We start from the raw sequence: 17315 nt of genomic DNA on the forward strand, positions 1-17315 counted from the left end.
CTTACAAATAGTGTTGGTATGGTCTTCCTATTGTCAAGGTTTATGCTTTTGCTATTTTACTTAGTAATTTCACAAATATTGATTGACCTATTGTGAACAAGGCACTGTTCTGGGCTCCTCTCTTTGGCACTTCTATAGTACCAGGGGAGACATGCAAAAAGTAATAAGCATAATAAATAAGTAAAATTTATATGCTGAATATAATAAATGATAAGATAAAAAAACTCAGAGTAGGATAAGGGCACTGGGGGTTTCCAGAATGAGGGGAAGTTTGCAATTTTAGATGGGCTGATCAGGATAGTCATTTTTGAGAAAATAAATTCTGAGCAAAGGCTTTAAGGAGGTCAAGGAGTGAGTCATTTGTTAGAGCTGGTACATTCAGCACAATGTAAAGTCATTGTGCTGAGCCTGGACATAGAGCCCTATTCTATGCTTCAATGGGGATGCTTTTTCAGTGCCTCCCTGTCACACCTGGTGTGGGCTTTGGAAGGCCAAAATGAATATATTTTCTCATGTAAAGTCCTTTTATTTTAAATTTATTAAATTTAAAATTTATTTATTTTTTATTATTTTATTTAATTTATTTAATTTATTATTTTAAATGTATTAAAAATTTCTTAATTTAAAAATTTTTATTTTTAAATTTTTTTATATTTTTTAATTTTAATTTTTAAATGACACATAATAATTGTACATATTTATGGGGTAATTAGTAATGTTTCTATACACATAATGTATGGTGATCAGATCAGGGTAATTAGCCTATACATCATCTCAATCATTTATCATATCTTCATGTTAGGAACGTTCAATATCCTTCTAGTTATTTGAAACCATATAATATACTATTATTAACTATAGTTATCTTGCAGTGGTATAAAACTTATTCCTCCTATCTAGCTATAATTTTGTGTCCATTAACAAATCTCTCCCTTTCTTTCCTTTCTTCTTACCCTTCCTATCTTCTAGTCTACCCTGTTCATCTTTATACTTCTATGAGAGCAACTTTTTTATTAATAGTTTCCACATGTGAGTAAGAACATGCAGTGTTTAATTTTCTCTTCCTGACTTATTTCACTTAACATAACGTCTTCCAGTTCCATTCATGTTGCCGAGAATGACAGGATTTCATCCTTTAAAATTTTTATGTTATTGAGTGTTTTATCAAGAAAGTTCATTCAGTTTTATCAAATGCCTTTTCAGGGTCTATAGCAATGACTATGTAATTTTTCTCCTTAAATCTATTAATACAATATTTATTATATATTATGTATAGTACTAATATTGAACCATTCTGGCATTTCTGGTCATGGTAAATTATATTCTTCCTTTAGTATGCTGATGGATTATTTTGGCTAATATTTTATTTACAATTTTCCATTGGTATTCATAAACAAGATTGGCCTGTAATTTCTTTTTTTTTTTTTTTTTTTGAGACAGTGTCACTCTGTCGCCTGGGCTAGAGTGCTGTGGCATCAGCCTAGCTCACAGCAACCTCAAACTTCTGGGCTCAAGCAATCCTTCTGCCTCAGCCTCCCACGTAGCTGGGATTACAGGCATGCACCACCACGCCCGGCTAATTTTTTTCTATATATATTTTTAGTTGTCCGGCTAATTTCTTTCTATTTTTAGTAGGAGACGGGGTCTCGCTCTTGCTCAGGCTAGTCTCCAATTCCTGAGCTCAAATGATCCTCCCTCCCCGGCCTCCCAGAGTGCTAGGATGACAAGCGTGAGCCACCATGCCCAGCCTGGCCTGTGATTTCTTATTCACAACCCTTCTAATGCTTGATGCTGCTGGTATAAATCCTTTATGCACTTCATAAAAATAATATGAAAAATTTTCCTTATTTTTCTTTGTTCTGGAATTGTTTAAGTAACAGTGGTATTGTCTACTTTTTAAAGGCTTGGTAGAATCCCGCTGGAAATCATCTGAACTTCCTATTTTAAAAACAAAACAAAACTATAAACCTCATGTTTATTTAATCAAATTTAATCTTCTTAGAATCATCTTCTCTTGGGTGAGTAAATTGTTCTTTCCTAGAAAACTATCGATTTCAGACAGGTTTACAAATTTATTTTCATAGAGTTGAACAGGTAGTCTCTTAGTGTTCTTTAATTCCATCTTTCTCTATGATTACTTTTTGCTTCTCTTTCAGCATTTTGTGCATTTGCATTTCCCTCCATTCTTTTCTTTAGGTTGGATAGTGACTTATTTATGTTAGTATTTACTTTTTACTTCTGTATTAACTTATTAGTTCTACTGTTTTCTTTGTTCTGATTCATTAATACCTACTTTTATCTTTATCCACTTTTTTTTGTTTGTTTCCTTTGGTTTGTTTTATGGCTCTTTTCTAATTATTCCAATAATCAAGCATTGCTTTGTCCTTCTATTGTAGTTTCTGAGTTGTAGTACTGCATTCTTGCTGTTGTTGAGAAATTTTGCAAATTTGGTTTGTTTATTACTTTTGACCCAACAATTGTTCAAGAGAGATTTTTTTTTTAAATCCCCAAACTTAAGTGTCTTCTAGCTTTCTGAAAATTTCCATTAATTTTTTATTTTATTGTATCATGATTAGAGAATATTGTATACACACTTTCTGCTTTATGGAAATTCTTAAAATTTATTTGTGGTTAAATATATAATCTATTTTCATGGATGTGCATAGGCACTTGAAGACAAGATGACGTCTCTATTTTCAGGATAAAGAATTTGAAATAAATTAATCAATTTTGTCTTATAAATTACTATTTAGTTTTTCTTTCTTTTATTTTTTATTTATTTTATTATTTTTTTTTTACTATTTAGTTTTTCTATGGATCTATTTATTTGTTTACATTTGGTCTTTCATATATTGGGAGATATAAATTAGAATATCCTACTGCAAGTATGTTTTTGTGTGTCCTTGTGTGTTCCATAATTTCTGCTTTATATATGTTGCTGTCATATTAGTTGATATGTAGTCATAACTGTTTATATCTTTAATGAAGAATTATATTCATTATAGTCTAAGGTTCCATTCCTGGTTTATTTCAGTGCTTTTTGGCCTAAATTCTTCATTTCGTTGTTAAGATTGTTACCCCTGATTTCTTTGTATTTGCCTAATATACCTATGGCTATATTTTAATTTTCATCCTTTTAAAATCACTTTGTTTTAGGTGTGTTTTCACATAGAATTATGATTTATATTTTTACTATAATTTGAAAAACATTTTTTCTATATAGATGAGTTTATACTTATTGGTATAACAGATATGTTTTCCCTTACTTGTATCTTATTGTTTTATGTTTTTATTTTTATAATTCTTAAACTCTTTCACTAAGTAATTTATTTTTATTTTTATGTATTTATGATACTTAGGAAAATTTTATTTTTGTTCTAGTAGCTACCTTTATTTAATAGCCTTAGACTTTTATTTCTTTTGACAATATTTGTTTCCAACTAGAAACAAAGAGAAAATTAACACTTAATCTTTTTCACTCTACTTTCATCTACCACCCAATTATATTCAATATTGTGATCTTTCTGTTTCCTCACAGTAATATTATGTATCATGAGATTTTTTTATTCTTTGATTACTTAGATTTCTTCTATATCCTTTAACACTCAGCTATTACAGATGAGATAATTAGAGAGAGCCTTCTAACTCATCTTCTTTCCATGTTTTCCTCCCCAGAATAAGGACAAGTAAAAGTCAAAATTATTTTCCTAATTAAAAACATGAGGTTATATGATATAGCAGAATGGTTACTATTTTAAAGCTTTCAACTGAAAGTATTTATTTCTAAATATTTCTATTCCTACCTCTCTTGCTTTTTTGTATCATTACAATTTAAATTGAAAACCTGAGTAGCATACTTCAACCTACAGATAACTGGTCTGCGCTCTACCTAAGCCAAGTAGCTAAACATTAACCAGTGAGACCCTGCCATGTGGACTACATGGCTCCAAGTTCCCTTATAAATTAACATCTCAAATGGGAGGTAGTGATAGTAAAGTAATGCTCGAAAGCTTGTGTTTGCAATTATTTGTAATTATTAATGACATATAAATATACTCATTAACTCATTCTCTTAACCCTGACGATTGTTGTCTTTGATCATGTTCTACTCCATTACCTATGTTATTATTTCTAAACCTTGACAAAAATCTTCTGTGTGTCAGAGCTGTGTAGAAGTGAAGAATGGATAATTTCATTATGATTTTTTTTGTGTGTAGAGGTATTATTTGGCACAGATTCTGTATTAATTTTTGGAGAATATGTAGGATCATGTCATTAAGGAGTTAAAGAGTAAACCACTTAAGAGAAAATCCAGCAACATTCTAGATTTGGTTGAGTCTTATGTTGATAATATTTAATGTGATAGATTTTTTTTTTCCAGGTGATACTTCGGAATAATTCTAGTGGTTGGGAGGCCTTGAATTTCTTGTGCCAGGATATTTCCATATGAAGTTATGAGTGGGAAAAGTAGCATGGTTTTGAATTTTGGTTTTCTCTTTCTTGTCCTTTTTATAAAAAGCTACCTCAATTGAGAATATGAGTGTGTCTTTCCTAGTTGTCCTTTCTGTCATCAATCATCTATTCAGTAATTATTTATTGAGCATCTAGAGAAGGCTAGACACTGTGGCCTGGGAATACAATGGGGAGTCACACAGACATGGATTATCCTCCCTCAGGGATTCCTTGTTTACAAATAAACACGCAAGCCAGAGTCATCATTGCAACCAATAAATATTTGGAAGAAAGAACAGGATAGGAGTACAGAGCAAAGATAATTATGCTGAAATCTGAAGGATGCAGAGAAGAATAGGGAATACAGAATAGGAGCCAAGGATCCAGGCAGAGAGAATTGCATCTGTGAGGTAGAGAGGAGCTTGTCTTAGTTGAGGGACTGGAAAAGATAGAAGCCAAGGTGTAGAAGGGCCTGACAGTAGACTAGAAAGGGAAGGTGGCAGGTACAAGATTATGCTGGGGCACCATGAAAGGAATTTTGGCCTTTCTCCTAAGGGCAGGACCAGCTACGTAATTTGTGAGGCCCAGAGCAAAATAAATATTTGAGGACTCTTTTTCAAAAGTTATTAAGAGGGAGAGCGTGGTGGCTTATGACTGTACTCTCAGCAGTTTGGGAGGCCAAGGTGGGAGGAAAGCTTGGGACCAGGGTTTTCGGACCAACCTAGGCAACATAGTGAGACCTAGTGTCTATGAAAAAATAACAGTTACACATGGTGGTGCACACCTGTTGTCCTAGCTACTCAAGAGGCAAAGGTAGGAGGATCACTAGAGCCCAGGAGTTCGAGGCTATAATGAGCTATGACTGGGCCACTGCTCTTTAGCCTGGCTGACAGAGTGAGACCATGTCTCAAAAAAAAAATGTCACTAAGAATTTGATGACAGTGGCAGAAGAATGTTAAACCAAATGTGGGACCTTTGTAAGTGTCCTGTCCTATGTGACTGCACAGGTCACAAGCGCATGACTTTGACCCTGTCCAAGGGCAATGGGAAGCCAAGGAAAAGTTTTAAGTAGTAGAGAGAGATGATTGGATTGGCACTTGAAAAAAGATAATTATTCTATTGTTCTCCCAAAGCACCTTTAGTTAGTAGTAAACATTAGTATATTAGTGTCTCCCAGATCCAGGGTTACATATTGTTACTAATATGATTGTTATAAGTCATGTGCCTAGATGCATAGTTTCCAGAATCCACCATCTTAATTAATTAGTAGAGGTAGTAACAATGTTGATTCTGCTGATCCACAAGCATGGTATGGTTTTCCACCTGTTTACGTCCTTTGCTGTTTCCTTCCTCAGTGTTTCATAGTTCTCCCTATGAAACTATATTTACCTCCTTAGTTAAATATATTCCTAGGTACTTTATTTTCTTTGTTGCTATTGTGAAGGGAATTGAGTCTTTGGTTTGGTTCTCAGTTTGACTGTTATTGGTGTATATGGATGCCTCTGATTTGTGTGCATTGATTTTGTATCACGAGACTTTACTGAATTCATTTATCAATTCAAGGAGTCTCCTGGTTGAATCCTTGGGGTTTTCTAGATATAATATCATATCATCAGCAAATAGTGAGAGTTCGATTTCTTCTGCCCCCATTTGGACACACTTAATTCTGCTCTCTTGTCTGATTGCTATAGCAAGGACTTCCAGCACTAAGTTGAATAAAAGTGGAGACAGTGAGGAACCTTGCCTTGTTCTATTTCTAAGTGATAATGCTTTCAATTTTTCCCCATTCAATATGATGTTGGCTGTGGGTGTGTCATATATGGCTTATATCTTTTTTAGGTAAGCCCTGTCTATGCCTATTTTGTTAAGCGTTCTTATCATAAAAGGGTGTTAATTTTGTCAAATGCCTTTTCTGTGTCTATTGAGAGGATCATATACTACAAAGCTATAGTAATTAAAACAGCTTAGCATTAGCACAAGAACAGGGACATTGACCAGTGGAACGGAACAGAGAACCCAGATATAAAACCATCCTCATATAGCCATCTAATCTTTGACAAAGCAGACAAAAACATACACTGGGGAAAAGAATCCTTATTCAATAAATGGTGCTGGGAAAACTGGATAGCCACATGTAGAAGGCTGAAGCAGGATCCACACCTTTCGCTTCTCACAAAAATCAACTCATGCTGGCTAACAGACTTAAACCTAAGGTATGAAACTATTAGAATTCTAGACAAAAACATTGGATATACTCTCGTAGACATTGGCCTAGGCAAAGAATTTATGAAGAAGACCCCAAAGGCAATCACAATAGCAACAAAAATAAATAAATGGGAACTGATCAAATGAAAAAACGTCTGCACAGCCAAAGAAACAGTCATGAAAACAAACAGACAACCTACAAAATGGGAGAAATTTTTCACATGCTACACATCTGATAAGGAGCTGATAACTAGAATCTACTTGGAACTCAGGAAAATCAGCAAGAAAAAATCAAACAACCCTATCAAAAAGTGGGCAAAGGACATGAACAGAAACTTTTCTAAAGAAGACAGAATAATGGCTAACAAACATATGAAAAAATGCTCAACATCCCTACTCATCAGGGAAATGCAAATCAAAACCACAATGAGATATCACTTATTTCCAGTAAGAATGGCCTTTATCAAAAAGTCCCAAAACAACAGATGTTGGTGTGGATGCGGAGAGAGATAGGAACACTCCTATACTGCTGGTGGGACTGCAAACTACTTCAACCTCTATGGAAAGCAATATGGAGATACCTCAAATCGATACAAGTAGATCTACCATTTGATCCAGCAATTCCACTGGGCATCTACCCAAAAGATCAAAAGTCACTCTATGAAATAGACATCTGCACTTGAATGTTTATAGCAGAACAATTCACAATTGCAAAGCTATGAAAACAACCCAAGTGCCCATCAATTCATGAGTGGATTAATAAAATGTGGTATATGTATACCATGGACTACGATTCAGCTCTAAGAAGCAATGGTGATATAGCACCTCTTGTATTAATCTGGATAGAGCTGGAACCCATACTACTAAGTGAAGTATCCCAAGAATGGAAAAACAAGCACCACATGTACTTACCAGCAAATTGGTATTAACTGATCAACACCTAAGTGGACATATAGGAATAACATTTATTGGGTGTCAGGCAGATGGGAGGGGGTAGGAGGGGATGGGTATATACATACATAATGAGTGTGATGTGCACCATCTGGAGGATGGACAGGCTTGAAACTCTGATTCTGGGGGGGAATGGGGGAAAGGCAACACATGTAACCTAAACATTTGTATCCCCATAATATGCTGAAAAAAAAAAAAGAAAAAGAATATATTTATTAGGTGCTTGTGAATTATGACAAGTAAAGAAATATTTTATGTTGCCGACATCATTTTTCCTTAGGTAAGTGCTATAAAATGTAAGAAATTTCTTTATTTACCTAATATTGTTTATGGTTTGTCTATACAAGCAAGGCATCTTAGACAATGATGTCACACAATGGGTAAAATGTAGAGGAATGAAGGAGGTATGATCTTCATGCATTGATTTAGGATTTGTAGCACAAGACACAGTGAGTCCTTGAATTAAGATACTTTCAGTCTAACAGGAGACATAATCACAGACACAAGGCAGACATAATCACAGATACACAATCTAGTAAACAATTACGTTATATAACCTGATCTGGTTGTAGAGAACTATACACCTAAGAGGTAGTAACTAGGATGTCAGATGCAAGCAGAGATGTTAAGCAGATGTGGCCTAATCTTAAAGATAGAGAACCAGAAGAGAGGTGGATAAAGTGAAGACCAGGAGTTGCTAAAGTAAAGGCTGATGAGATCCGCAAATTATGCATTTGCAAATCTTGGTTGAGATTAAAAACCGGTGTCAGGTATTGGATAGTGACTCCTTACAGTGAAATTATATTACAATTGCTTAAAATTGATAGGATATTCAAGAGTCTCTGCCCATCTAGAAGAGATGATAGAAATGTTCATTAGAATTAATATACATTTGAAAGAATCTGGTGGATAATTGTGCTGAGTTATTTTGGCATCTTGGTTAGACTTCATGAGGGAAGTGCAGTATTATTGAACTTTAAAAGAGTGAAACTGCTAGATAATTCATAACCATTATTATTACCTCATATCTATTTCTGTTGCTTCCTAAGAGATGAAGTAAACTGAAAGATTTATCTAAGGGGGAAAACAGAAACTCTGTCTCTGACATGCAATTCTATTCCAAAGCACAATTAATTACAATGGATTAACAGTGTGCTATGCAGTTATTATAACTGGACAAATCCATCTGGGTTTAATTTAACTTGAACATATTCTAAGGGGTTAAAAATTTTAGGAATGGGTTAGAAAAGTGTTAGTCTTAAAAAGATTTTAATGCAAATATTGAAAAAAATTATAGTTGTGATTTTTTTGCACAATTATATTAAAACTCAACCACTACACATAGTACAATGATGAATTTACTTACCTAGGTACACAAGTGTTGATTCTTTAATTGTTTGTTGTACAGGCTCAGAGAGGAAAAAACTAAGTACACAATCACTCTGAAAAAGAAGGTGAAATATAATATTTCTTCATTTCTTCTATTTATTTATTATTCCTATTCACTATTACATAAAAACATTGCCATATGTTATTTCAAATAGACACCTGTTATAGATTCCATAGAGAAAAATATATTAGCAAGTTGTTGAGTCAATACTATCATTTTACCATAAGTTAAACTAATCTTTTGTGAGATTGAAGGTCTGATTACTTTTCATTTCTTTAAGAGGTTCAAGTGTGTTCTGCTCTTGGAGCTCACCATTCTTGAGTTTTACAAATAAGCATGAATTTCACATCTCCATTTTCTGAAAATGGTGCATCCTTGGACAAGGCTTTCTGAGAAAAATTACTTTCAGTAGGACACAGATGCTCACTTTGTGAGTAACCATTACTCCTCAATGTCCAATTTTTAAGAAAGCTCACTGAGTATTGACTTCATCTACAGCTTTGAGAAATGTTAGGGGATATTTGGAGACAGGAAAACGTATAAGGTTGTCTCTCTCTTTAGAACACAGTCTAGTGGAGGAAACAGATTATATTCAATGTTTTAACAGAAATTCTAGGCTGGGCACGGTGGCTCATGCCTGCAATCCTAGCACTCTGGGAGGCCGAGGCAGGTAGATCGTTTGAGCTCAAAAGTTTGAGACCAGCCTGAGCAAGAGCGAGACCCTTTCTTTACTAAAAAAATAGAAAGAAATTAGCTGGGCAACTAAAAAAATAAAAAAAAAATCTATCTATCTATCTATCTATCTATCTATCTATCTATCTATCTATCTATCTATCTATCTATCTATCTATCTATAATTAGCCGGGCATGGTGGTGATGCCTGTAGCCCCAGCTACTTGGGAGGCTGAGGCAGGAGGATCATTTGAGCCCAGGAGTTTGAGGTTGCTGTGAGCTAGACTGATGCCACGGCACTCTAGCCCGGGCAACAGATTCTACTTATGTCTAATTTTAATATGTACAAAGAAGAAAGTGTGCTTCTTTTTTAAATAGGGACAATCATAAAGAAATCGACATTAACCGTAAATAAATCGACATTGAACTTCAAATGAATGACTAACTGGTGAATCTGAGAATAGCTTTTCCTTAATGAAACGGACACACATTCTGTTGTAAGCCATTATACAACCAAAGTAACCTTCCCCATAAGACTTTACGTTATTATCTAAAGGGAACCACTGAATAATTGATTATTTACTCTGACTACCTATCATGGGCTGATGCTATCGTAGCTATCGAAGCTGCCCGACAGTCTCCATGGCCAGCCTTCTCTCTCATTCTGTGCAATGACTCTTTCATATCTTCCCCAGGAAACTTTAACTTCCAGCTCTCACTCCTCCTCTGCCACTGACTTTGTCCACACTTTAGAGAAAATAAAAGGCAGATAGAAACTCCTAAACTTCCTGCTTTGAAATCTACAGGCTCACACTGCTATACTTTTTCTTTCCTTCCTGTAACAATGGAAGAAATGTCTCTTCCCATGTGTTACAGATTGAATTGTAAACCCCCCCATTCATAGACTGAAGTTCTAACCCCTAATACCTCAGAAGATGATCTTTTTGGGGAATAGAGTCCTTGGAGATGTAATTATTAATACTCAAGTTAGAATGAGGTCAGACTGGAGAAGGGCAACTCTCTAATCCAATGTCACTGGTGTCCTCATAATACTGGCAAGTTTGGAAACAGTTGCTCATAGAGGAAAGACAATGCCAAGAGATGTAGGGAGAAGATGGCCATCTATAAGCCAAGGAGAGAGATCTGGAATCTGTTCTTCCCTCACAGCCATCAGAAGGAACCAACCTTGTAGACACCTTGATTTCAGATTTCTAGCTTGCAGAAATGTGAGACAATAATTGTCTGTGGTTTCAGCCATCCAGTTTGCAGGACTTTGCTATGGCAGCCCTAGAGAACCATCCAACGCTGATCCCTTTGTCTGTGTTCTGGTTCCTATTCTTTCCTTCTGAGGAACCTCGTACAATATTCCCACCTACACTTTAGCATCTTCACCCTCTTCCTTTTCTTCTCATCAGCATAAAATATGGTCAACTCTATCCATTTTAAAAGCTAGCAAACAGATGATTCAAACCACACAAAGTATATTCACATATAAATAATATCTTGTCATTGATGCACCTTCCAAATCCTGGGTTATTTTACTCTTTTCTGACACAAAGTTATGGGAAGAACTGTTGGTGCTCACACTGGTTCACTTCTTCAGTTTCTATTCACTGTGTGATAGACCACACTCAGGTTTCCACCACTAATTGTCCTCTGAAAATGCTCTTGTCATGATTTATAACAGCCTCTCTCTTTTTACAATATTTTTGTTTTCCAAATCCAATGGAAATTTCCTTAGTCCTTATATGTCTATTCCATTTTTAGTGAAATGGTTTCTTTCCTTTGCTTTTATGATACCAGTTTCTTCCAGTTTTTTTTTTCCATTTGCCCTGTCATCTCTTCTTAGACTTTTCTTCAGACTCCTTTTCCTTTTGCTTATAATTTAAGTTTTTGTGTTCCTCATTTCTAGTCCCATCTCTCTCATTCTTCAAATGCATTCTTTGTGGGTCATGTTATCATCTTTGGTGGCATCGCTAGTGATGCACAAATCTAAACCTTTATCCTGGATTTTTCTCCGGGATCTTGGCCCTCTGTATCAAAATACCTCTTTAGTGGATTGCTTGCCTATTCTAAAGACAATTCAAACCCTAAAAGTGCACCACTAAATGCATTTTTCCCCTCTACTCAATTTGCTTTTTCTCATGTGTCAAGGTTACAAAATAGGGTTTATCTTCTGTTTTTCTCACATAAAATTAGTTGCTAAGTCTGTGGACTATACCTCCTAAATACCTCATCTATTCATTTCTCCACTCCAGGTATACCACCATCTTTCTAGTTCTAGCATCAATTCCCACGTAGGTTATAGCAGAGGTTCTCAGATCTTATCATCCTACCCTTTAATCCAATCCATTCTCTACACAATTGCCAAACTAACCTTTCAAATTGAAAATCTAACAATTAACTGCTTAAAACCTGCAGTGGCTCTGCATACTCTTAAGAAAAAGATCAACTGCTTAACAAGGCTTGTAAGACTAGCCTCGATAGGGATCTTGCTCATTTCCTCATCTTTATCTCTCACCATTTCTCTTCTGATGCTTTATGCTTAATTATGCTGAATTATATTTATTTCCTCAAATGCATCATTCTCTCATACCTTCTGATCTTCCTACATGCTCCTTCCTCCTTCCTTTTCACCTCTATTCATCCATTTGCCAAGGCTATCATTGCTCTTTTCTTTATTATTGTTTGCCTTACTTACTCATGCCTAATCCAGCATTTCCTTTCAATAAATATTTGTTAAAAGAAACAGAGATCTGTCTTCAGATATAGAATACATTGGTGTCTAATGCAAATGTTCTTATCTAAGTAGTACTTTATGCATCATTGTCAATTACTAATTTTCATCTCTACATATTGATCTCTTGTGAACTTATTTAATAGGAATCTACTCTTACAAAATGGATCCACATTCAGGGAGCTGACCAACTCAAGTTTTTTTTTTTTTTTGAAAGCTTAAAATCCAAACTCAGACTGCTGTGCAGAATCTGTTGAAATAAATTTGACCATTTGACCTTCTTTGGCCTTTTGACAACTAGTCAATTATTTGTCTTTGGCAACATTTTGATCTCACTACCTAATGGTTGTTAAACTTCAATAGTAGACAAGACATCTTTCCAATTAGTATCTGAAATGTCACCACTAGCTGATTATTCCCTTGTGTTTACACTGCCATATCCTTCAAGTTCTCATTTATAATTCTGAGTGTAGGTAACTAAATACTAATTTTTTATTGTAACAAAATTGTTTTCTTTCCTGAGGATAAATATGATCATTGAGATGAAGGGATAAATCAATAGAAGAGATAAAATAGGTACAAAAATTAATATTGCTGTATCTTAAAATAGTCAATTTTTAAATTTTCTTAGTCTTGACTTTATTTGGATGTATGCATCCCACAGCTTTTTAGCCCATTGCATCACTAGATAGTCTTGAGATTTATAGAAATGTTAGTGCTACAATTGCTCTCACTAATGACCTATACCAGTGTTCTCAACTGGGTTTTTACTGACCTACAAGCAGTGTCATGACATTTAGTTGTGTAGGTTGTATACTGCACAACTCTAGGGATGCCATTTTTATATTGACTGTGATGTACAACCATATGCAGCAGGGCTTCCCATATAAAGGGTTGTCAGATGCAATAAATAAAAACAGGATGCCCGTACAATATTTGAGACATACTTTTACTAAAAAATTTTTTTGTTTAATGAAAATTCAAATTTAACTGGGTGGTCTGCATTATATCCAGCAACCCTAGGATAGGAGGTGTTTGGAAAGTGTGTGGTCATACTTCTGATTGTCTCAATGACTGGAGGATACAACTGGCAATTAAGGCCACTTATCCTAAATATCTCTAAATACCTACAAGATTCTCACCTTATGAAGAATGCTGCTCCCAGGTAAAAACTCTGAATTTAACTACTTCGTTCTCAAAATGAGAAAAATGAACACCAGAGAGAATAAGGAGTGGAATAATTGGAAACAATACAAATAAAAGACTGGTACAGTGTGGTCAGTAAGCCCAGGTTCCCTTATGTGACCACTGCAAATGGCCTATAGAAGAGTGCAGACGGGGGACAGGTGGGAGGCAGCTCTGTGGGGGTCCTACAACATGCTAATCTTCCGTGTGAGCTCAAAGCTAGTGTGACCCAGGCATGAATTTTAAGCAGAAAAGCATCATGCTCATATTTGTTTGAAGGAAAGATGACAATGCAACATTGAGAAAGAAAGGATGACAATAAGCCCTGGAGAATGTCATCAGCAAAATCCCTTATATGCTCCACATGTTGTATTCCCTGAGCATCCATTCTGCGCCCCTGTTAAGTCTCCGGAATGATAGTTGTGCTCCCTCCCAGTCCCTTTGGAAACCTAGTCCCAGAGGGAGAGAATGGTGAGGTCAGTATCCCCCCTGCATTTCTTTGCCTTTCTAATCTCTACTCTTTTCTTCTTGTATAAAAATGTGCTGCTTTGGATGTCACGTCTCCTGACTATACTGCCCTCTACCCCTTATTGCTGCATTTGCTTAATGGATCTCTAGGGTGCTTTCTCTAATAGTACTCGTGTCATAATCCACACTTATTTTAATATTCACACAAATCCTCCTTCCCTATCCTAGATTATTTGTTCTTGAGCTCCTCTCCTCCAGTGATCTTGTCCCACATCTTACTCAGCACTCACTTCAGTTTCCTTTATCTTGTCTTGACTAGTGCCCAAAGCCCTTCCATTGTCTTGATTTCCAGGCTCCCAGCCTACAACCTGCACCTTGCTCCTTTCCAACTCACTTCTTCCAGTTATACAACTCAAAAAATCTGATGGCGCAAAGATCATTTCATTGGTCCTAACCCCTGTTATGTTTTCATGTTCCACTGCAAACTTGGATTGCATGTTCCATATTTATAATGACTTCCCTGCATACTCTTTTTTAACTCCTTTGACCTCTCTCTCTTTATTTTTCACTTGGTGCAAAAACCCAACTCAGGCTATTTTTTCGCCAAGTCTGCACCTGTAACAGGCCTGCTGTATGTTGCTGGAGGAAAGCACCCAAGAATGCTCATTGATCTCACTGCAACCTTGTGCCTACTATCCTCAAGTAGGTCTTCAGGATTTTCTAGCAATTAAAAAAAAATACGATCAATCTACTTACTCTTCCACTCACCAATAGGACTGTTTCATTCCTTATCCTCACTTCTCCAAACTCCAACACCCTCTCCCCCTCTTTCACTCTGTCTATGGCTGGTCTTCTTGTTGATGGAAAAAACAGAAACAGAAAAGAATCTCCATAAGCTCCCACCAACACATCTATCATCTTAGCTCACTTCTGCCTTCTCCTCTGTTATATGAATGGACTGTCTGTGTTTTAATTTCAGGCTGATGTGGGTGTTAGATCTCATGCCCTCTTCTCTACTCAAGATCATCCCTCTGGTCTCTGGTGGAGTTCTCATTTCTCTCTTACATCATTAATTTTTGCTTCTTTTTATCAGCACACAAATATGCTATAATTTATCTCAATAAATCACATTCTTGACCTATATTTCTTCACGCACTATCTTTCCCCCATTCATCTTTTAAGCAAAGCTCTTATAAGAATTGTTTTCTACTTTCTATCTCAAATTCTTCTCTTCGCATTCTCTCTTGAACCCATTCTAATCAGATTTTTGTTCCTAACACTCCCATCAAACGGTTCTTCTTAAATTCACCAGTGATATCCATTTTGCTAAATCCAGAGAGGTCAGTGCTCAATTTTTAACCATCATTAACATTTGACACAGCTAATCATTCCTTCTTCTTTGAAATATTTTTTTTATTTTGGATTTTGGGCACTACATTCTTCTGCTGTCCAACTGATTGCTCCTTCTCAATCTCCTTGTTGATTTTCTCTTATTCCCTCAAACTTTAAAATTGATGCCCTGCCTGGTCTAGTCTTCAGGCTGTTTCTCTTTTATGTTCATATTCTCACCCTAAGTGATCTCAGCCTGTCTCATGGCTTTGGTAATCAATTAGTGGCCAACAACCCCAATATGAATATGTCCAGGCTAACTTTCCCCATGAACTCCAGATATATGTATCCAACTTTCCACTTGACAGATTGGGAAGTCTTATAGGCAACTCAAACTTAGTGTGTTTAGATTCAGACTCCTGACTGCCCCACCATTTCTCCCACCATTTTCCTATCACAGTAAATGTTCAAATAATGCAAGCTCATATGTCCATAAAGGTACGTTAGTGGCTGGCAATCATCCTGACTGGTGGTGCTTGTGTCCTAACAGTCGTTAAATATTTGGAACATTCCTTCTGTGGAGAACATTATATATTTGGTGAATAAATAAAAATATTTAGAATTTGTCTTGGAAAATCTAAAGTTGCTGGCCTTTGATATTAATGACTCAGGTAAACGAATTAGGCTACATGAAATGATCTACGAGGTTATATATATTTTTTCTTTGCTAGTGTAGATGTTTACCTAACTGATATGGAATTTTTAATGTCCAATAATGTCTTTTAAATTAAAAAATGCAGTCGATAAAGAACAAATTTGAAAGCCAATTGAGCAATTTTAAATTAAAATCTGCATAAGTTTATATTTTATTAAGTTCAGAGTTCTTATCCATATTTTGTTTGTCAACTATGTTAAGTCATTTGCAATTTAATATAATTGATTTTTTGAGTTGATCAATTCAAAGTTACTTAGAACCTGAGTGTTTTTCCTACGTCACATGAACATATTCTTGTTATCAAAGATTACAGAGAGTTAAAGAGCTTTCAAAGACCAGGAGTAATGTAATATAATACTGAGATCAATTTTTTTTAAATAGCACATTAAGTGTTCCCATTTATTAACCAGCCAGCCAACATCTAGAATTGGCTGCAAGATTTAGTTTTAGTGAGTTAAAACAATAAGCTAAATCTCTTTCTCTCAAATACCATGAAGTGATGTAAAAATATAAATTTAAAAATGAATTTCCACAAGAGTTTTAAATCAAAGTTGAACAGTAATTGTATTTGATTGTCTTTTTCATAAAGCAGCATGTCAGAATGTCCAGTCTTTAATGTAGTTCAATCCACTATATTCATATTAGAGCTACATGGAAGAATGACACCATGAAGAATAGTGAACTTCTAAAGCATCTTCTATAATTCCAGTTCGAAAATGTCATCAGCATTTTACCAGACTGTGTAAAGTAATCTTGGTTTTACTGATGGTACACATATGACATTTATCCTGCCTGCAATGTAATCTCAGCTAGCTCCAACTAAGAAAAGAGCAATGTAGTGACAAATGGAGTAATTAACATCTGGGTTTAGCAAGCAGGGGAACAAGAAACATATGTTCACTATTAAGATAGGATTTATCCATTGGATTTATTTTGACATTTGATTTCTGCTTTAAAAAAATAACATTGCTTAAACCTTAAGTGAGATCATTCCTTATTTTAAGGGACTTTCAGTAATGAGCAATAATACTGGGAAGAGCTAAAATCACAATGAATATGGCTTGAAAAATTTTGAAAACAACAGCTGTTTGCAGATCTCAGCAAAATTCAAATGTGAGTGCACATTTGTTTAGGTGCTGCTATCATTTGCTATAACTTTTATTGCATGTCTTATTACTCTTTCTGAAGATCTTATTTAGTTTATAACACAA

General features: G+C 35.3%; 1 protein-coding gene across 2 annotated transcripts in view; it reads right to left on the reverse strand.

Annotated features, from left to right (window-relative positions):
• The window catches only part of PIK3C2G (phosphatidylinositol-4-phosphate 3-kinase catalytic subunit type 2 gamma), a 388390-nt gene that overhangs the window by 36013 nt on the left and 335062 nt on the right, over nt 1–17315 (reverse strand). For both annotated transcript variants that reach the window (XM_076007629.1, XM_076007630.1), the window contains one exon: nt 8975–9050. In XM_076007629.1, the coding sequence (XP_075863744.1) occupies nt 8975–9050 (76 nt within the window). The remainder of the gene's footprint in view (nt 1–8974; nt 9051–17315) is intronic.

The sequence above is a fragment of the Microcebus murinus genome, chromosome 10 (assembly GCF_040939455.1).
Source record: "Microcebus murinus isolate Inina chromosome 10, M.murinus_Inina_mat1.0, whole genome shotgun sequence".
Classification (NCBI taxonomy): Eukaryota; Metazoa; Chordata; class Mammalia; order Primates; family Cheirogaleidae; genus Microcebus; species Microcebus murinus.